Source organism: Ammodytes marinus (assembly GCF_949987685.1).
Source record: "Ammodytes marinus genome assembly, chromosome: 18".
Lineage (NCBI taxonomy): Eukaryota > Metazoa > Chordata > Actinopteri > Uranoscopiformes > Ammodytidae > Ammodytes > Ammodytes marinus.
This window is the reverse complement of record NC_137222.1, coordinates 26,600,897-26,624,119: the sequence shown is the minus strand read 5'-3', so window position 1 is coordinate 26,624,119 and position 23,223 is coordinate 26,600,897. Positions and strand designations below refer to the sequence as shown.

The 23,223-nt window shown below is 41.9% G+C and overlaps 1 protein-coding gene across 2 annotated transcripts in view; it reads left to right on the top strand.

Annotated features, from left to right (window-relative positions):
• The window catches only part of nrg1 (neuregulin 1), a 68,965-nt gene extending 51,016 nt beyond the window's left edge, over window positions 1-17,949 (top strand). Inside the window, exons 8-9 of one of the 2 annotated variants that reach the window (XM_080046842.1) lie at window positions 4,048-4,238; window positions 17,467-17,588. In XM_080046842.1, the coding sequence (XP_079902968.1) occupies window positions 4,048-4,231 (184 nt within the window). In that variant the 3' untranslated portion in view covers window positions 4,232-4,238; window positions 17,467-17,588. Of the gene's footprint in view, window positions 1-4,047; window positions 4,239-17,466 lie in introns of both variants that reach the window. The other variant, XM_080046841.1, reaches the window with a different exon arrangement.
• The last annotated feature ends 5,274 nt before the right edge of the window (window positions 17,950-23,223 follow it).

Below are 23,223 nucleotides of genomic sequence, written 5' to 3'. Positions count from 1 at the left end.
CCCTACCTGTAGTAGACAATCCATCGGTTTCCTGCTGAGCACCATGGCCTCAGATTTAGAGGTGCTGATCGTCATCCCAACCGCTTCACACTCGGCTGCGAACCGATCCAATGAGAGCTGAAGGTCACAGGCCGATGATGCCATCAGAACCACATCATCCACAAACAGCAGAGATGAGATCCTCAGCCCACCAAACTGCAACCCCTCCCCACCACGACTACGCCTTGATATCCTGTCCATGAATATTACAAACAGGATTGTTGATAAAGCGCAGCCCTGGCGGAGGCCAACCCCCACCGGAAACGGGTCCGACTTACTACCGAGAACCCGGACACAGCTCTTGCTTTGAGTGTACAGAGATTGGATGGCCCTGAGAAGGGACCCCCTCACCCCATACTCCCGCAGCACCCCCCACAGTATCTCCCGGGGAACCCGGTCATAAGCCTTCTCCAGATCTACAAAACACATGTAGACTGGATGAGCAAACTCCCAAGCTCCCTCTAGGATCCTTGCGAGAGTGAAGAGCTGGTCCGTTGTTCCACGGCCAGGACGGAATCCGCATTGTTCCTCTTCAATCTGAGGTTCGACTATCGGCCGAACCCTCCTTTCCAGCACCTTGGAGTAGACTTTGCCGGGGAGGCTGAGAAGTGTGATACCCCGGTAGTTGGCACACACTCTCTGGTCCCCCTTTTTGAAAATAGGAACCACCACCCCGGTCTGCCACTCCTTCGGCACTGTACCCGACTTCCACGCAATGTTGAAGAGGCGTGTCATCCAAGACAGCCCCTCCACACCCATTGCTTTCAGCATTTCTGGACGGATCTCATCACCCCCGGGGCTTTGCCACTGTGGAGTCGTTTGACTACCTCAGTGACTTCCACCAGGGAAATTGACGATGATCCCCCATGAGCCTCCAGCTCTGCCTCCAACATAGAGGGCGTGTTAGTCCGATTCAGGAGTTCCTCAAAGTGCTCCTTCCACCGACCGACTACCTCCTCAGTTGAGGTCAACAGCGTCCCATCCTTACTGTACACAGCTTGGATGGTTCCCCGCTTCCCCCTCCTGAGGTGCTGGACGGTCTTCCAGAAACACTTTGGTACCGACCGAAAGTCCTTCTCCATGGTTTCTCCGAACTTCTCCCACACCCGCTGCTTTGCCTCTGACACGGCAGAGGCTGCAGCCCTTCGGGCCTGTCGGTACCTTGCAACTGCCTCAGGAGTCCCCCGAGATAACATATCCCGGAAGCACTCCTTCTTCAGTCGGACGGCTTCCCTGACCACCGAGGTCCACCACGGCGTTCGAGGGTTACCGCCCCTTGAGGCACCTAAGACCTTTAGACCACAGCTGCCTGCCGCAGCTTCAGCAATGGAAGTTTTGAACATCGACCACTCGGGTTCAATGCCCCCAACCTCCACAGGGATGCTAGAAAAGCTCTGCCGGAGGTGCAAATTAAAGATCTCTTGAACAGGGGCCTCCGTTCCTCTCTTCACCCGAGTGTCCACAACATGCGGCCTCAGATCAGATGATACGATCACGAAATCGATAATTGACCTTCGGCCTAGGGTGCTTTGGTACCATGTACACTTATGAGCATCCTTATGTTCGAACATGGTGTTTGTTGTAGACAAACCATGACCAGCACAGAAGTCTAACAACAAACGACCACTCGGGTTCAGATCGGGGAGGCCGTTCCTCCCAATCACGCCTCCCCAGGTGTCTCCATCATTGCCCACGTGCGCGTTAAAGTCTCCCAGCAGAACTATGGAGTCCCCTACCGGAGCCCCATGCAGGACTCCGTTCAGGGTCTCCAAGAAGGCCGAATACTCCAAACTGCTGTTCAGTGTGTACGCACAGACAACAGTCAGAGTCTTCCCCCCCCCCCCACAACCCGGAGGCGTAGGGAGGCGACCCTCTTGTCCACCGGGGTAAACTCTAACGTAGTAGCGCCCAGCCGGGGGCTCGTGAGTATCCCCACACCGGCCCCACGCCTCACACCTTGGGCAACTCAAGAGAAGAATAGACTCCAACCCCTGTCCAGAAGTACGGTTCCAGAGCCAAGACTGTGCGTGGAGGTAAGCCCCACCAGATCTAATTCGTAGCGCTCCACCTCCCGCACCAGTTCCGGCTCCTTCCCCCACAGCGAAGTGGCGTTCCACGTCCCCAAAGCCAGCCTCTGCCGCCCGGGTCTGGTCCGTCGTGGTCCCCGCCCTTCACTGCCACCCTTAAGGCAGCGCACCCGACCCCAGCGGTTCCTCTGATGAGTGGTGGGCCCATCAGTTGCAGAGGAGTGTGTTGCCACGTAGCTTATTCGGGCTGTGCCCGGCCGGGCCCCGTGGCAGACCCGGCCACCAGACGCTCGCAGGCGGGCCCCCTTTCTGGGCCTGGCTCCAGACGGGGGCCCCGGGCTTCCTCCGGGCAGGGTCACTCTTCCTCTATTGTGTTCTTCCATGAGGTCTTTGTGAACCATTCTTAGTCGGGCCCCTCACCTGAGACCACTTTGCTTTGGGAGACCCTACCAGGAGCACTAGGCTCCGGACAACACAGCTCTCAGGTTCACAGGGGCACACAAACCTCTCCACCACGGTAAGGTGATGGTTCCCAGAGAGGTCTCAGAGACCATTTGGAGCCAAAACGTGGTGGTGTCAGTTCTTCCAAACTGCTCTTTTAGTGCCGCATCTGCTTGGAGATCAAGCAGTTGCATCTGGAGAGGCCCAGCATTTGCCCACTTGAAGTGCTGTGCGACTTCCTTTGAGAAACCACTGACATCTGTGATGAGAAATGGGTTCTGAATGAACAAGGTGAGCTGCTGTCCAAAGTGGAAGCTGTCAAAACGTTTGCGGAACTTTACAATCAGCTTATCAACAGAGTCACCAAAAGAAGACACATCTCTCTGTCCCTGAACCTGTTCCTGCACTGCTGGGAAGTGTGCACAGTCTCCCTGCAGGTATTCCTTGAACACCTCAAGTTTCCTCTGAAAGGAGCGGACAGCTGTCATCAGTTCACAAATTGTATTGTCCTTGCCCTGTAGCTTCAAATTAAGGTCATTAAGGTGTGCAGTGATATCAACCAAAAAGGCCACGTTATCCATCCTTTTCTCATCTTTCAAAAAGAGACTGACTTCTCAGGTCTTCCAAGAAAGCTGCGACTTCCCTTCTGATGGACCAAAGTGCTCTAACATCTAACACTGCCATTTCACATTGTTGTGCAAAAGATCATAAGCGTTTGCATTCAATTCTCTCATGAATTCCCTGAGCAGGCGATGCTGATAGGAAGAGGATGCCCTGAGAAAATCATCTTCATCATTGTATTCATCACTTCAGCATGCTCATCTGACAGGGTGGAGCACAGGACATATTGATGTATGATACAGTGGAAGGAAATGAGCTCAGGATTGTCCTCTTACATTCCTGCCACAGCTCCTTTTCTCTTTCCATTTCCATGGGGCTGAGCATTGTCACACATCTCAGTGGACTCAGCTAAGCCTACACATGTGCATTATGAAAGGCTTCATCCAGCTGGGCTAGCACATCCTGGGTTAACATTTAACTTTTCTTTGTGGCTGATGATGCTGACACAGCACTATTACTCATGTACATACAAGAACATTGGCCGAGGTTGCTACACCAACTCAGGTGGTGGAGCGATATTTTCTTCACATCCACACACTACACCACTAATGTGCACTACACTACACTACACACTAAACACAAGGAAACGCCAAATAGTGGCAAAACTCTCAATAAACTCCGGCTGTGACACCATCACCGGCTGAAATACGTCACACTTATTATTTTTCTGACAAGTCCATCAGGAGGAGGCAGAACTCTGACACATTATAGGCATTGGTGCTGACACTCTCATACCTTCTTAAGGAATTATTTATAAACATGCACAAATTACACATGGGTGTGTGTGTGGGGGGGGATTTATACTGTCTCGACATCTCTGTTTTGGTTGCTGTGGTGACGCCTTATTCTGCAGTTATAGTGGCAGTTATTTAATAAAGAGGCCTGTCTGAAACCTTTCTGACCCTCCCTGTCTCTGCAGCTGGAGTAATGACTGGAGCAACAGTTTTCTGTCTGATACTGAGTCTGTCTCTGTGATGTCATTGCCGGAGAATAGCCAACGTGCCACACAGGGTAGCCGGGGTCGTCTAAATGCCACTGGTGGCACGAGAGACTCGATCATTCAAAGAAGTGACACACGCAACTCTGACAGGCACTTGCCTTAAAGTATAGGTAGGTGATTGATTGATTAATTTTAACTTTGCAGCACAAAGAGAAAACCAAGAAACATATGAAACTGAGCACAAGATAACATTTCAGGAGACACACATACAGCAATTAGAAGAAAAATATCCCAGAAACAAACATATCTTAATCAACCTTAAACAGCTAAAACACCTAAAACAGTTACAAGTATTCTAAATAAATTAAAATCAGTCAAATATAAAATTGTGTATGATGACACTGTTTTCCGGCTCACCAAAATGCTAAACTATTGGGGCCCAAACATTATGAGGAATGAATGCATTATAATTAGATAAAGTGTTAATACATGATTTGTATAGCAAATTCAAATTAAATTAATACCCTTAGAGAAATTTGCCCACAAGTTAGATACATCTTATCAGTTCTTTATACCTCAGGACTAATAGTTAGTCGCCCTTTCTCCATTGTTCACAACCGACTAAATTCAAATAATTTAATTTCTACCTTAGTATGTTAGTGTGCAAAATCGCACTGCCCTTATAATTCAGTGAATTTTTCTAAAATATCCTCTTTTCTAATTCAGTGCAAATAAGTGTTGCTTCACAAATCACAATGGCAATTATTCTCATTTAGAATTATAGGCCTGGACTTCCGGGTTACAGAGCATGGAGTAGGTACGATCGCTTTCTAGCTCCCACTAACTATTTCAGACTTAACTGACTAAACCCTATTTTCATCGATTTTTTTTGTGCTTGTATTGCCGGTAACACTAACACTGATTCGGATAAATGCCTAGAGGAAAGAAAAACGCAAAAAGAGATTCGGCAGAGTCAGATATGTCCTCGGACAGCGTGGTTAGCATTGACGTTAATGCTAGCTCAATGGCTTCCATTCCGGACTTGCTTGAGCATCATAGAGCAGCCATAGCCGCTGAGTTCAAGTCATCGTTCGCCAGAATGGACACTAAGCTAGACAACATCCAGGCCGTGGTCTCAGGCCAGGGGAAACGTATAACCGATCTCGAGGAGAATGCAGAAACTGTTTGCCGACGCCTGGAGCAACTTGAGGCTACGTGCTCCGCACTGCCGGAAGATAACAAGTCGCTGAAATCTAAACTATCGGATTTGGAAGGGAGAAGTAGGAGACAGAACGTTCGTATTGTGGGCTTACCAGAGTCACTTGAGGGCGCATGCCCCACCGCCTTTTTCTCCGAGCTTCTCGTCGAGGTTTTTGGTAATCAAGCTCTCCCTTCTTCCCCGGAGCTGGACAGAGCTCACCGCACTTTGGCACCCAAACCTGGCCCAGGCGAGAGATCGCAGCCCGTCATCATCCGCTTCCACCGATACCAGATTAAAGACTTGATCATGAGAGAGGCACGTAAACAAGGCGAGCTGGAATACCACGGCCACAAGCTCCGGTTCTACGAGGAAAGAATTATAGGCCTAATAAACAGCTTAGGCTATACAAACTTACTGTACAAGAGTGTGGGGACTACATTTATCTGGTTGAGGCAGCAGATATGGACTTGACGCCGGCCAGAGAATCAGGCTCCAAAGAAGATATATTATCAGAAGAACATATTTATTGTCCTCCAGAAAAATATCAGGGTTGGTCATGCAGAAGAGGCTGAATAGGTGAATTTTGTCATATGTGTATGGGTTACCACCCCACACGGAGTAATGTGGCATATGGTAAATATAGTGCATATTTACAGATGTTAAAGTGCTGTATTTATTAAAACGTTGGGGTAGATTTTATTTCAAATGAAGACTGAAATTCTTCCTCTCCAGTTGTAAATATGGACGTTCATATTATTTAATCGTTAGACAGCATATGCAAATATAACCTACTTTGAGTGGAAATTTTGACATCATATACTCTAATGTGATATGTTAATTTGTGCAGCTCATAGTTTTCTGTTTATGTTTCATCCATATTCCTTTAAATTGTTTAAAGCAATATGCGGGGTTATGGCGGGGGGGGGGGGCGCGGATGAATATGTGATTTTTTTTTTTTGAGTTTGTGTTTTTTATATTAAGATCACAGCATAGCTGGACAAGAGTTATTCTGCTTCGTTCCTCTCACTACATTTAAATGCATTCATTATATTACAGAGAAATAGGTCTCGTTAAAGAAAAAGAGCACCAAGCCCAACCCAGAGGACCCTGCGTACATTTTTTTTATTTTAAATTAATATTTTTATGGAAAATCCATGTGTCTTACTTCAATAGCTTCTAATTCATCAGACCCAGTGTCTCCAAATTATTTGTTCACACAAATTTCCTCATATTTAGCCTCTTAATTTTCCTCTCAAAGTGCACCAGATTCATGCATTTCACTTTAAAAAGGTGAAAAAAAATCTCCCGGAGCGTCTGGTTCTCCACTGGCTGCAGTTTTCCTCCAACAGGACAATGGAGGCACTAGCAAAAAAACACTGGGTGTGTGAATGCCATTTAACTAGTCAATAATTTGGGCAAGTCTGTCTGCCTATCTTTCTCACTCCGCTGCACACTCAGTCACTACTATCCATGCTTAAAGGAAGCAGGATTAAAACACTGGATTAAGATGTCAAAGTGTATTAAAAAATGTGTTTAAAAACGCACAATTTTTTTTAGAATGTTTCCAAAATATGTTTAAATTTGTAAAATAATTAAAAGATATTTCAAAACACACAGGGATTTAGAAAAAAAAAATTGGGGGGGGGGGCTCCACTGAAATTTGGTCTCTGAGGGGGGGCTCACTCTCTCACACTTTGAAAACCCCTGGTTTAAAGCAACCATATTAAGAGGCAGAAAAAGATAACCTATTATTTGCAACTAGTGTGTGCTACAGAGTACAATTAATAATCTAAGTGAAAACCTGAGCAAGAGAACATTTACAATTTTAGTTTCATAAGAAATCCGGCATATTTAAAGGGTCTTTAAATGACTAATAGTCAGGGATAATGCGTAGATCAAGTTAGTTCTATTTCCGTTGCTCCATTTTGCAGGATCAACAAAAGCCAAATAAGTTGGTATACTAATTTAGTTTAGACTGTAGAACGCCTGCCTATCTAGGCAGTCGCTAGGTTGTTGACACAGTTGTTAACTGTGGTTGTTTTGCACGTCTTGCAAACTGTTGTGGTTGCTTTATTGTGTTTTTCTTTTGTGTGTCTTTTTGTCTGTCATTCAACTTGTCTTTTAGTTATTTTGACCTGTTTTTGAACCTCTCTTGTAAAAATAGAATGCAAACGGTGATACAGCCACCCAGATACAGGATGGTCCCTTTTGACAGATTGCTTTATAAACCGTGACATGGCTAGTAATCAGCTATCTAAAATATCATGTCAGAGGCCTGGGTAGATTGGTCAAGCTAAAACAAGTTATGACGAGGCTTTAACACTTCGGTTCTAAAATTGTACTCCTACAGGCAGAGGTGGGTCGTAACGCGCTACATTTACTCCGTTACAAATACTTGAGTAACTTTTTGAATAAATTGTAATTTTAGGAGTAGTTTTATTGCAACATACTTTTACTTTTACTTGAGTAAATATTTGAAGAAAGAACGGTACTTTTACGCCGTTCCATTTGGCTACGTGACGGTCATTACCTTATTTTTTTATATATTTTATTTATTACATGCGAGAGCTATTTCTCATGATTTTTCTCCCCGGGGATGTCTTCAGCCAACATCTCTATCACGTGACTATTTCAACCAATAAAAACCACATTACAAAAGCTTGCCAATCAAATGCAGCCACTTCAGTCACATGACAAGTGTTGTCATGTTGTCATAGGGCTCAACCGTGGGCTCAACAATGTCCGCGGACTTTTTTAAAGGCTGCGGTTCTCCCTGTAGCCTACTCACTTCGCATGCCCCAGTTTGGCTGTGTGAGAGTCTGAGAGTGGTCTCTTTGTTCAGCCACTCTGTAGTTTCATACGTTAAGTGAGTGTGCCAGCAGGTTTTGATGTGTAACGAAGTTTAATTTTGTGTTTTATATTTTTTGGGCTAAACACAACCTAGATAATTTTCTCAGGGCCAGTGACATATTGTAGGACTTTGTTTTAAAATGTGTATGTGCAAAACAATTGCAACAGTGTTATAAGTGTATTGGTTTTAATTAATATAATTTTGGACAAGCCTAATTTATTATCATTTTATTTGAAGGGTGATGTATTTAATTTGGCAGATAATTAATTTATTATTGTTTGAGTTCAAGGGTTATTCATTTGATTTTTAAATACCTTATTTATTGTTTTATTTAAAATTATGTTATTTAACATATCTTTATTTGAACATTGCTGTTTTATATTATGTTCGTGTCTATTCTGTACCGTTTGTGCTGCTCTGTATATTTCAAAAATAAATCCGGAGTAATTCAGTAGGCCTACTTGTACTCTTGAGTACTTGAGTAGTCTTTTCACTGCATACTTTTTTACTCTTACTCGAGTAATAATTTTTATGAGTACTTTTACTTCTACTTGAGTAATTATAATCTTAAAGTAACTTACTTTTACTTGAGTACATTTTTTGGCTACTCTGCCCACCTCTGCCTACAGGAGACACATTTAAAGCGACTCTTACCTTTGGTGCATTTTTACACTTTTTTTGGATTAGGTTAAAATGGTATTAATAAGGTAATTACACTCTAAAATATAAGACAGACCAACCAGGAGTAAAAACAAACAATGATTTCAATCTCATAATATTATGAAAAATATATATAAAATTCAACCAATCAAATCGTTCTGACCGAACGATTTGATTGGCCGACAGACCTGTCTGTTTGCGGTCTGCTTCTGTATTGCGCATTCTCAACTAGAGGGTTTGTTTTGATTCCACGGCAGACAGTAGCGAGTAGCGACCATTGTAGAAAAGGCCCCAACGTTCATAAGTTACAGTGTTGTTAGTTCTTACAGTGTGTTAAAATGTGTTTTGTTCAGTGTGGATAGCAGTCAGTTAGGGCCGTGACGTCAGTCGGACAGAGAGCCTGTTTAGTTTCCCTTCTCTTCTCCCTCGGTCAGATGTGTGAGCGTTGCCGCAGTAAGCGATCATTCCACATGGAAACGTGTTTATCTGAGTTTAAATGTGAATAACCCGTGTGTGAGTATGTACATGCAGTCCCGATCGCTGTTATAATATAGTTTGCATGCGATTCGCGGGTCGCAACAGCTGTTGTAACGTCTCCTCACGAGCGGAGTTTAAACCTTTGTTCTTTTCCCGCGATCTACAGTCATATGAAAAAGTTTGGGAACCCCTCTCAGCCGGCATTATAATTGACTCTGCTTTCACAAAAAAAAGATAAAAGTGGTATGTCTTTAATTTACCAGGAACAGCTAAGTACTGGGATGTTTTCCAAACAAAGATTTTTTGAAAAGCAGTATTTGGTTGTATGAAATAAAATAAAAGGTGAAAAACTGGCTGTGCAAAAATATGGGTACCCTTGTGGTTTTGTTGATTTTAATGCCTGTAACAGCATGTAAAACTGATGACTTTAAACACAAAGTTGGTTGGATTATGTTGTTAAGCCTTGAACCTCATAGAAATGTCTGTTTAATCATGAGAAAATGTATTTTAGGTGCCTAAATGCAAGTTGCACTTCTCTTTGACTCTCTGCTGAAGTGAGACAGAATGGGATCATCAAAACAGCTCCCAAAAGATCTGGAAAACAAAGATTGTTCATTGTCATGGTTTAGGGGAAGGCTACAAGAAGCTTTCCCAAAGGTTTCAATTGTCAATTTCGACTGTAGGGAACGTTGTCAGGAAATGGAAGGACACAGGCATAGTGGCAGTTAAACCCAGGCATGGCAGACCAAGAAAAAAACAGGAGCGGCATAGGTGGAGGATTGTGAGAATGGTTGCACACAACCCACAGATCGCCTCCAAAGGCCTGCAAGAACATCTGGCTGCAGATTGTGTATCTGTACATTGTTCAACAATTCAGCGCAATTTGCACCAAAACATCTGCTTTTTATAAAGACCAAATAACTTAATTTTTGTCTCATCAGTCCAAAGCATTTTCTTCCAATATGAAGCTGGCTTGTCTAAATGAGCTTTTGCATACTCCATGCAACTGTATCTGTGGCGTGGGCGCAGAAAGGGCTTCCTCCTCATCACCCGGCCATACAGATGTTTTGGTGCAAATTGCACTGAATTGTTGAACCATGTACAGATACACAATCTGCAGCCAGATGTTCTTGCAGGTCTTTGGAGGTGATCTTTGGGTTGTGTGCAACCATTCTCACAATCCGCCGCATATGCCGCTCTTGTACTTTTCTTGGTCTGCTAGACCTGGGTTTAACTGCAACTGTGCCTGTGTCCTTCCATTCCCTGACAACGTTCCTTACAGTAGAAATTGACAATTGAAACCTTTGGGAAAGCTTCTTGTAGCCTTCCCCTAAACCATGACAATGAACAATCTTTGTTTTTAAGATCTTTTGGGAGCTGTTTTGATGATCCCATTCTGTCTCACTTCAGCAGAGAGTCAAAGAGAAGTGCAACTTGCATTTAGGCACCTAAAATACATTTTCTCATGATTAAACAGACATTTCTATGAGGTTCAAGGCTTAACAACATAATCCAACCAACTTTGTGTTTAAAGTCATCAGTTGTACATGCTGTTACAGGCATTAAAATCAACAAAACCACAAGGGTACCCATATTTTTGCACAGCCAGTTTTTCACATTTTATTTTATTTCATACAACCAAATACTGCTTTTCAAAAAATCTTTGTTTGGAAAACATCCCAGTACTTAGCTGTTCCTGGTAAATTAAAGACATACCACTTTTATATTTTTTTTGTGAAAGCAGAGTCAATTATAATGCCGGCTGAGAGGGGTTCCCAAACTTTTTCATATGATTGTATATGCGACTGTGCCTGTGAAAGAAGGAAAATAAAGAGCGGATAAAACCCTACTCCTCCTCTCCTAGTCTCATGCTTATAGTCTGACGCCTTTGGCCATAAGTGGTATTCTGGCCGACACCTCTGAAGTGAAACCAGTGATACAAGCATGGAACGAGGGTGTGGGGGCATTGGAGGGAGGCGGGATGGTATGATAGTGCTGTAATTCTCAATAGCACGATGGGTGTGAGTCCCTTTAACTTCAGGTGAAGTTGTCAGGTTAAGGAAAGGGCGGCAAGGTCAGGTCTTCGTGGCTAATTTCTCATCCCATGTATTCAAAACAAATTCCTTGCCATATTCTCTTTCTGAAGCCTGGTAAACCACCATCTAAATATGAATCGTATCGACCCATATCACTTTTAAATGCTGATGCAAAGCTTATAGCCAAAATCATAGCAAAGCGGCTGGACAATCTCCTTCCAAGTCTAGTTCATGGGGTGTCAAACTCATTTTGGTTCAAGGGCCACATACAGCCTCTCTGATCTCAAGTGGACCGGACCAGTAAAATAATGGCAAAATAACGTACATATGTCAACTCCAAATCTCTAGCTTTGTTTTTCAGTAATATGCTTTATCACTCAGCCTACATTTGTAACCTACATTATCACGGATCACAAAGGATCTCTGTACCCCCCAGGAAATGTCTTAGTAAAGGTTGCTGCTGGCCATGGGAATAGGAGGGGTATTTTGCTCAAAGATGCCAATACGCACTAATGAAATAAACAACTGTTTATTTGAATACACAAATACAACAGGCACTGACCACAGTTGTCCAATTTTTTACAGGGACACATTTTGTGCAAACATACAGACAGTACAAAATAAAATTAAATAAAAGTGCAACTTCTACTGTTTTGATTTATTTTTAAATACAGAGGTTATTGGTTGTTTTGGAATTCGTTTTTCCCAATTTAAAACATAAAAATAAAGCAGCATGGAAAATTAGGAAATAAATCTTGTAGGCCTACACTAGCATGCTCCTGCTCGTTTCGCGCGCGCAGAGCCGCAGACACACCGCGCTTGCTAGTAAATTAATTGTTCAGCACTAAAAATAATAATATTTATTTAATTTTTAATTTTTTTTTGGTTTTTACTTTGCCATAAAGCACTGGAGGAAACATTAATAGCGGTGAAGCAAGATTGCCATTTACCATTTCCCACGTTGCTAAAAAAGTTTTTATTTTTTATTTTGGCTGCCCCCTAGCGGCTGGAGTGAGCATTTTGGTTATTTCTTTAAAAATTCATATCTCCTCACTGGAATGGGCTAGAGACTTACTTTTTTTTTTAAATGCTCAGAAATGTGTGCTCTACAAGCGGGCCGGATTAAATCATCTCGGGCCCTATGTTTGACACCACTGATGTAGACCAATATGGATTCATCAGAGGCAGACAGGCGTTTAAAAATGTAAGAAGGGTGCTCAACTTTGTACATAATGAAAAGGAAAGACCAGATGCGGCCATTCTATCCCTGGACGCAGAAAAAGCCTTCGACAGAGTTGAATGGTCGTACTTATTTGAAATATTACCCAGATTTGGTTTTGGAGAAACAATTATTAAATGGATAAAATTGCTCTACAACAATCCCACTGCTGAAGTTCTGACAAACACAATAAGGGGATTACAATTGCCCATTGTCACCCCTCTTATTTGTCCTGTCGATCGGACCCCTAGCAATGACAATCAGATTTCACCCCTTAACCCATTGATGCGGCTGCTGCGCAATGCAACATTGTAGCTCCTGCCGGCTGCTGAGTAGCGCAGCATTGTTGTTTTATCTAATTTTCATGGCGCATGCAGTATGGAATGCACTGTCTTTGGTTCAAATACACATGAGGTGGATTTTGTAGATGTTTTAAAACCATGTGACCACCCACATGTTGTGTGGTTTGCCAAAATCACGTCAATAAAAATAAATAAATAAATAAATAAATAAGCCGGCTGTGTGTTCACTTGATTGGCCTTTGCAGTATATTTTCGGCCTTTACTCAGAAAAACGGCGTTGGTGGTGGGTTGATGAAAGAAGACGCAGTTTGAGGCAGATGAGGAGGTCTCAGGAACAATTCTTTTATTTAAGCAACAAAACTCATCCTGCAGTCAAAACGAAGCCAATAAAAAGTTAAAGTGTTTGTAGCCAAAAAACTAATATAGGTACATGCACAAAACAAAAAGCTATTAAGAATTCCTGTAAGCTAAAAACCTGTCTCTTCCTGAATTGTGGTGGCCTATTACCTGAAATCTAAGTGAGTTGATTGGTCCTTAGGTCAGTAAGCTCCACCTCGCCTAACTCCTGATTGGTGGACCCTAACTAACTCCGACCTACAATGTCCAGAGGACATCTGTGTTAATCAATCCCTGGAGGTGCTATGCCATTTGGGACCGGGAAGTCTGATTCAGTAACTTTAGGACAATCCCTTTAGCCAGGGGCCAATAAATTAGCTGTTAAATCTTAACCAAACTGTCCTAAATTGCCCCTACAAGACAGTCACCCCGGAGCCTCCCTTTGTGTGCATGCTGAGTAACCTACAGAAATCTCACCTATGGCTTCCCCCACTAAGCAATACACATTCCTATCCTGCACACACATATACCCACGAGAGCTACTCCTGGCTCCCCTTATAGTTAACTCTGTATGTAATTAAACAATCTCCTGATTTATCATTAATCTTAGAATGTGTCATAACGAAATACACTACACGTTAGTGTATAACAGAACAGTTAGTGGCGTTCGGAACGCAGAAATTAGGTCTACTGTAGGCTGCTGACGAAAATCACACAACACATTACTTCTATTTATTAACAACATTTATTAATTTAGGCTATATTTGGCTGCTCCAACTCAAATTCAGCCCAGCCAGGCGATGGTTAAATTTCAGTTTCGTTTTCATCTCCGTCTTATACAGCCGTTTGGACCAGCCGATTGGCACCCGACAGCGGGAGTCAGTCTGCATTGTAGCTGTTAAAAGTCGGATTTATGGTGCCAGTGATAACTGAACTAAATGATAAAATAAAGCTATCTCTTCCTCCCTCTATCTGTCTATCTTTCTCCCTCCACTGCACACTCAGTCACTACTATCCATGCTTAAAGGAAGCAGGATTATAACCTCTTTTAGCACATTATTTTTAAATATTTTATATAATTTATTCTTGTTTTTTTCCCCAATCTAATTTTGACGATTTGTAGAAAAATGTGTTGGTAAGTAAGTGCTAAGGGAGCATGTTTTAATAAAACCTGTGAACCTTACATTTTAAATGTCTTTTATATCATGTTTCTATGTGCTACACAGGCTTAGATATTAAGATTTTGGTAGACGTTGACAATTTGTAGTATTTTTTCAGAAAACCCTCAGGAGATAAGGACATGTATCCTAGATTGCCATAGTTATCAATGGGTTAAAGGTTCAGTAAGTGGAATGGTCAGTTCAGCTAACTTCCTGTCTGTGACTGCATTAAGCAGTCCCCTCCCTCGTCCCCAAGTCACCACATTAATGCACAGTGGTCTTCAAGCAGCGAGTTATCTAGCATCATCTCAGATCCATAAGTGCGATTCACATTCACCCATCTGTCGCTCTGCACGTGCACCGGCAGTGAGACGGGTGCCGGTTTGTAGGGTTCTCTCTTCTGATTGGTTATTGGGATCCCCAAAAAGTTTATTTGCCGATTACATGCAGAGCGAGTGACTGAGAGATCGGCTTTACCAAACGCGCAGGAGGGTCTTACTTGTAAAACTAGCAGAGGCTGGTATTACGTCTACGGGGCCCACCATCTCTACCATTGTGTCCTTGAGCAAGACACTTAACCCCAAACTGCTCCAGGGGCGCTGTACTGCGGCTGACCCTGCGCTCTGACCCCCTCCGAAGTGTGGTAACTTGAGAGGGGGTATGCGAAAAGACAAATTTCAATGTAACCAACCATTGACTAATAAAGTAACTTAACTTAATCACTGTATGAATAAAGAGCAATTTAACACTTATATTAACATAAATAAATCGCTTACTTCACCTTTTAATAAGAGGAGTTACAATTGGAAATTACGAACACCGTCTGGGCCTTTTTGCTGATGATATTGTTAATTTCTTGAGACAGTTAGCACAATCCTTAGCGTCACTTACAAAACTGTTGGAGACTTTTGGGAGTATCTCTGGTTACAAGGTGAATTGCACACAATCTAATATTATGTTTTTTTAGAAAGACTGAGAGGGACAATCCCCCAATAGGGAAAACATTTGATAACTCCCCACATGGCTTTACCTATCTAGGAATAAAAATAACTCCATATCAACACATACATAGTTCCTACGAACTATAATCCAATTTTAAAATCTGAATCAGAATCCCTTATTAGACGGTCAGATCTTCCCATTTCTATGATTGGCTGTCAACATCATTAAGATGAATATCTTACCAAAACTACATCTCCGCTCCCACTAAAGCTCTATCTGTATTCTGATACATTAAAAAACCAGCTTGTAGACACTCATAACCCATTTGTCCAGAACAGAATAAGAGTCCGGTATAAAATTCAATCTTACTTTAAAACAGAACCAGATATGGAGAAACCGCAGACTTTCTCCAGGCAAAAGTGACCTTGGCTTTAAATTTCAAAACATGCAGTTTTTAATCGATTTACCTATTTTTCTCTATGTGAATTTTAGTGTCTATATTTGGATACACACACTGACAACTGCCAACTGCTTCCCGAATGTGCTCCAACGAGCCACTCTTCTAGCAGAGCCCGGCCCGCCCAGTTGCCACAGAGCCCAACAGGATATTATCCTGTAACCTTGCCCCTGCTTTATTAACTGCCTCCTCTGCGCGCCACTTCCTACCTATTCCGACCACTGAAGAGACCTTGGCGCCATGCTGATATATCCAGGCCTTGGCTTTTGTGAGAAGACCTGACCTGTCCGCAGTGGACAGCCCAGAGATGAGTTCATTGCTGTTGTGTCCTTCAGGTGAAGAGCTTACCTAAACTCTTGACTGAGCCCTACCAACTGAGCTAAGGGCACCCCCTCACTTCTGCAGATTTCACAAGCATATTCATGACTATCGCAAACAGGGAAAAAGAGATTGTAGAGCCTGTGATGATTCCCTTGTTGAGACAATGTCTTGTTGATGTTGACGTCCCTTATGACACACTCAGACTATTTGTTGAAATAGTCAAGGATGAGACTTCGGATCTTCTCTGAGACATGGTACTTGGTCAGAGCCAATTCCACTAGCTTGTCCTCCATAAGCCTTTGGCATGCAAGACCTTGTATGGTACTCCTCTTGGACCCGGTGCTGAAGATGCTCTGGCTGACTTGATGACCTCCTCCACCTCTTTGAGTGTGGGTTATTTGATGACAAATGGATTTGAAATGAACGCACTGCGTTTACGAGCAGTGCGTTCCTTTCCTTTCCATTCTTCCTGTGCCACTCAGGGTGTTTAGCCTCTCCCTAACCACGCCTCTAAGCTCTACAAGGGCAGCCTTGTCTTCCTCACTCATTTTTCTATACCGGCTAAAAGTGCAATACTTTTGTGTTCAATTGGCTTCCAGGATATGCGCTGCTAGACGCGCCCAAATTAACCACAACTTTTCTTTGGGTTTAAGGTTGTTTAGTCCTCTGGCTCAACAGACAATTTAGCATTCTTTTCTTACCAGCTTGGAGTAGAAATAGGCCGGTGCGTTACCTGCCGATCGATATTTGAGCAGGTTTTGTGGCCGATTTGCTGCGGTCTAAAAACAGTGCGACTGCATGCCTGGGAACCCAGTTCCCCGACTGGGCACAGCTGATATAGATTAGAAGCCGCCCTCGCCATGCCAATTGTGGGGCGGCGTTTGTTTTACGCACCGTCCTATCCTCCAACCAAATGTCATTAATTCATAAATCATTTAAATAATCAACAAACAACTCAAAATTCATAAACAAATGCAAAATATACAATAAATCCTGAAATCAATCATTTGGCTTCAACACCGTGTGTCCTCAGTTTTCGTCTGAGTTAGGCGGGATTCTATTCCTGACAACTTGGTATGTTGCAAAAGATACAACACACGCACAGCACAGTTAAAGGGATGGTTTCTGTTGCCTTTTTCTTGAGCCTGAGAACAAGCTAAAAGCTGAAATATGCCTTTAACATGCTGTGAAGTGATTTCAAGTTAGCAGGTTGTGCGTTGCCTCTCACCCATTTATGCTTTGAGTTTCCAAGCCCCTGTGACATTCAACAGCGTAAGTGGGTTTAGAAAAATAATAAGATGCATAGATTGATTTATTGCTCACAGCCTTGCAATTGAGGTGCACAGTTTAATATATACTTTCTTAATTCAAATGTGGTAGTTTGCAGAAGAACACCTATGTAACAAACAAATTTGTAAAATGTGTTTCTTTCGTAGGTTTGTATCTGCAATGACTCAACAGTGTCTGGTGTCCCAGACCTCTCTTCCAACTCCTGGTTCTCCTTCATCAGAGATGTCAGCCCCACTGTCTAGCCTGGCCATCTCTGTCCCCTCAGTGGCTTTAAGCCCTTCTGGTGAGGAAGAGCGCCCCCTGCTGTTATTGAATGCATGTCAGCCACACAAGTCCTCGAGCCGAGATGAACAGAAGAGGAACTCTGCCCATTACAACCATGGCCAGGTGGCAGATAGCTTACCACCTAGCCCACTGTTTCCTGTGGTAAATGGTGACTACCAAATCATGAGGACCATGACACCACAGCTGCCAGTCATATGTTCTTAGCATCACCTGAGAAGCTACATAAAGCAAACAACATTAATGTCTGCAGCACCAAAAGAGCAGGAGTCACCAATGGCCATATATGGCATAATGCGGAGTACAGTGGTGAAAGCATGCTAGTGAAAGAGGAGCCTCAGAGGAAACACACACCTTTTCTTACAAAACATCGCAACGCAGCCCTGTTGCTCAGGGCTATGGAGAGCAGCAGGACTAAGCCAACATCAGCAAATGATGTCCTTCAAGGTCCACCACAAAACAAGATCCAGTTGTTGTGTGAAGTAAAAAATAAATAGCTGAGAATCCTTTATGTTTAGGAAAAGAAGGAAGTCACTATCAAACATTTATTTTCTATAAATGATTTGCTGTGTAGATGAAAAATAAAACTTATTTTAGTGATTTTTAGTGAATAAAGAGTTTTATATATAAAAAAGTGTACAGATGAGTTCATGACTTGTGGGTAAAGTGCCATACGCTAGTATGTAGCAACAGTTCAGAACATATTTCAGTGCATAAATCAATGGTGCCTTTCTGCTTTGTGGTATGCTTAAGGGAACTGCAACATTGCATACTGGGCCATATATTCACAATCTTAATCCTCCAGTTAACAATCAAACATAACTTGCTGGCTGCTTAACATCCACTTTCTGAAGTGCCCACTGAAATGACAGTTTGATGTTAAATTATATTTATGCATTCAAGGTGCATGCTACATCCTTAAATGCTGCGATTGGATAATGAGATGTTTATGTGATTTCCTCTCCAGCCATTGGTGGATTATCTTTTGTCTTTCATATGGATCATTGGCTGTCACAGATTTCTCAAATACACTACTGATGTTAAGTTATTCTTCAGCTCATCACTTGCATTTCATGAGAGGTTAAGAGGATATTAAAAACCATAATGATTTGAGTTTTTATCGTCTAATCTGGTATCCTGCTGTTGAGCAAATATAACTGTTAGATGAAGGTGCAATCAGTAATTTCTGGTTCCTAAGAATTACTAATTATGACTTATTACAAATCACAGAACATGTTTAACAAAACCCAGTAGATTATTTGGGGAGATAAATTCTATTTTGGGATTTGATCTAACTCAAGTTTATAATTTCCATTTTAAAGGGGTTCTTGTCTATTCTGATTGGTGACAACGCCGGTCAAAGAATGATGGCTTTAAGAACATACAATTGTTCAAGCTCAATATTTGATCCTACATTTTCAATAATGATTGAAAGTATCTTTTTAAATAAAAGTTTCTTTCTCAGTTAAGGTGGTGCCACCAAAACATAGCTACTAGCATGAAAACCAGCAATTTTGTATAACTGCAAGTGAGGACTCCAATAACATGTGCCCTCATAACCGGTAAGGTATTACTGATTGCATCTTTAAATGCAAGAATATCTCAAAAATGGAAGAATGAATATATGCCTACTTCTATCTTTCGTGAAGACATCCAAGTGTTCCTGAGTAATGCATTTTTAATATAACTGATCATTAACTTATTTGAATTCTTAAGTCATACCTCTGGTGTGATAGACATGTTCTTAGTTCAAATTCCACATGTTACAATTGTTAAATACTGTGTGTTTGCACTTTTTTCCCAACTGATCCAGCTTGTGTTCACAGTCTCACCGTGTGATTTGGAAAAAAACAAAGTTTTGACAATGTCTGCTAAAATGAAAATAGCTTGTGAAAATCTGCCAAAGACTGCCAACATTTCTTGACACTAGAATAAATAGATTTATAAATATTAAATCCAATAATCATTATCTTGCTTTGTAATTAACCATACTTTCTTATGTCTGTATGTACAATTAGCAGTCAGTTTAGCATATGAAAGGGTGATGACATGGCCACGCTGCCCTATAATTAGTGTTTTATTGGTGGCCACACTTACCTGGTTTTATATTTACATATTTATTTACAGTATATTGCTCTTTATTAGAGTTATTATTGCTAATTGCTAATTAATTTGTGTTATAGTATATACATTTTAATAAACATAATTTAAAGATGTAAAATATATATGGTTATTACTAAATAATGAATAACTACTTGCATATTTTGTCCGCTTGTAAACATAATTCCAGATGCATTGCTTTTAGGTCTAGGAGTGTCTTTAAATTATGTAAAATACACCATGAAAACCTTCATTGCTGTTGTTTCTTATTTTAATATTAAAACAGTTCTGTGTTTGGAACGCTTTTCTGCCTTACTACTAAAGAACACAAATGGAAACTAATCTTGTTCAGCTGTTATGATACAGACATATCATTATGTGAAACAACCAAATAATAGAAAAAGATCAGATGGATAACAAAATATGAAATAAAAAGTTTTTAAACAGTCATTGAAAGAAATAGTAATGAAAAAAGCGAAATTGATGTAATGCATTTTGGATGTAGATTTTAAAAAGTTAAATCCAATGTATACTGTATGTATGTATATATATATACACACGTTTCAAGGAAATGGGTTGCAGTGTAATGCAGACGATATAAAAACACTCATAATGGGGTGATGATATTCTGATTGAACCTATTGTATTAAATCAAATATTACACTTGGGTTTCTTTTTAACCCAATGGTAAACTCAGTAAAACATTTCATTAAAAACAACATTCATTGGTGCCATAAAGTGCAAGTCAACTATTGATGATTTGTTACCATCAGCTTATTAGTTGTTTTAGATTTATATTAATCATTGAGAATCAATAATCAATTCTCAAACAACCTTTATTTTGTGCCTATATTCAAAAATGTTAATTCAAGTGAAGTCATGAAGTCAACATCAGTGTATCAATTAAACCCGGCTGCAAGATTCACTCTCAGAACGAAATGATAAAATGTATGTAGAAACATAGGACTCAAGTAGAAGCCAAAAGATTATACCAGGGGCCTGTTTCAGAAGCGGGTTTTGTGGGAACTCAGAGTACGTTGACTTAGAGGTAGTGGAAACTCTGAGTTTTATATTTCAGGAAGCAGGTTCAGCTTAACTCAGGATCAGTTACAGACTCAAAAAACCTTATCGTTAGAAACATCTGAAATTCTCCCTCCACTCTGAGTTGTCAAACGCAGAGATAAGAAACTCTGAGTTTTCTGTTTTAGCAGATTAGGGTCAAACCACCCTGTATACAGAGCGTTCCAAATTATTATGCAAATGCTATTTTTCTCCGATTTTCATAAATAGTCGATGCAAATGACAGTCAGTATAATTTTCAAGTCATCAACCATTAGAGTATGATTCAAATTTTATTGAACAAACCTCACAATGACAACAGTATTTTTTTCAAAAATAAAAAACTCAAAATGCACCGTTACAAATTATTATGCACAACAGAGTTTCAAATTTTTTTATAGGTTGTAAAGAACTAAAAATGGTTATTTGTTGAATTTGCAGAATTTGGAGGTCATATTTAGTGACATCAAAAGCTATTTCAATCAAAAACATCTTAACAGGCCAAGTTACATGTTAAGATAGGACCCTTTCTTTGATATCACCTTCACAATTCTTGCATCCATTGAACTTGTGAGTTTTTGGAGAGTTTCTGCTTGAATATCTTTGCAGGATGCCAGAATTCTCAGAGCTGCTGTTTTGATGTGAACTGCCTCCCAACCTCATGGATCTTTTGCTTGAGGATGCTCCAAAGGTTCTCAATAGGGTTGAGGTCAGGGGAAGATGGGGGCCATACCATGAGGTTATCTCCTTTTATGCCCGTATCAGCCAATGACACAGAGGTATTCTTTGCTGCATGAGATGGTGCATTGTCAGTCATGCATGAAGATGATTTTACTACGGAAGGCACGGTTCTTCTTTTTGTACCACGGAAGAAAGTGGTTGGTCAGAAACTCAACATACTTTGCCGAGGTCATTTTCACACCGTCAGGGACCCTAAAGGGGCCTACCAGCTCTCTCCCCATGATTCCGTCCCAAAACATGACTCAACACCTCCTTGCTGACGTCGCAGCCTTGTTGGGACATGGTGGCCATTCACCAACCATCCACTACTCCATCCATCTGGACCATCCAGGGTTGCACCGCACTCATCAGTAAACAAGACTGTTTGAAAATTAGTCTTCATGTTTACTGAGCCCAGTGCAACTGTTTCTGCTTGTGAGTATTGTGGGTGGCCGAATAATAGGTTTATGCACAGCTGCAAACCTCTGGAGGATCCTACACCTTGAGGTTTGCGGGACTCCAGAGGCACCAGCTGCTTCAAATACCTGTCTGCTGCTTTGTCAGACCCGTCGCCAGACCTCAGTCTTAAGGGGGGCATATGAAATGCATAGGGGGGCACAATTATTATTAGCCTACAGTACATTTTTAATAGTCCTATACTCTATTCGCGCAGCACGTAATCATCACGTTAAACTAACCAACAGCGGCAGCCTATAGCCTATAACATTAGTCCTCATAATTTAAAGCAATAGGCCTACATTACATAGAAGCAATGTTATGTATGTCCATAAAACACTTGACTATTCAACATATAACACCAGACGCATATCTCAAACATTGCATTTTAAAGCAGTCAACAGAGGGATATGCATTGCCATTACACACACACACACACACACACACACACACACACACACACACACACACACACACACACACACACACACACACGGTAGCCTACTTTGAGTGGAGGCAGGGCTGTGCTCTCTCCAGTCCCTTCTATCAGTACAGCGGGAGGCGGCGTTTCTCCGAGCTCACCTCCTCATCAACATATATTTCGGCCTCCGGGCCTCGAGCAGCCAGTGCGCCAATGAGCTCGCTACTGCGCTCTCCAAAACGCGCATCCATCTCTCCTTGCACAGCATCAATAACACTGTAAAATACTCTTGAACTCAGTCTTTTCGTCTATGTCACTTTGTGACGGACCAACTGTTTCCTCAACTGCAAATCCGCGGAGGTTCTTGTAAATTGTGCGTCTTCTCTTGCTTGGACTCGGTCCGGGGTCGGTCTCCGGCACAGCCTCGATGGCCGTGGCTGGAGGAGCGCAGAGTTCCCACAGTGCAAAACTGTGGCTTCACGCAATCAGAAGTGTCACCGCGCTGAACAAGTCCATAATTTCGGCTTGTAGTAGTCTGTTATGCGGCTCGAAAAGTGACAACAGTTTGACGATCCGATTTGGCAGAGGAGACTGTTGGTAATGGTTGGTTTCAACCAATTGTTGGTAATGGTTGGTTTCAACCATTACCGAATATCGATTATGATGAACTAGAAATGAAATAGTAAGCCGGCGAAAACTCATCCAGCTTCACTTTCAAAAATGCGCGGTACTGTTGAGCGGCTACATTGAAGTAGTTACGTAGCCTTACTTTCTTTTCAGTAAGGCCGTGATAGGCTGTCGCAGTGTAGATAGACTCCCATCAATCAAACACAATCACACCATTGTTTATTTATGTTTTAAATGT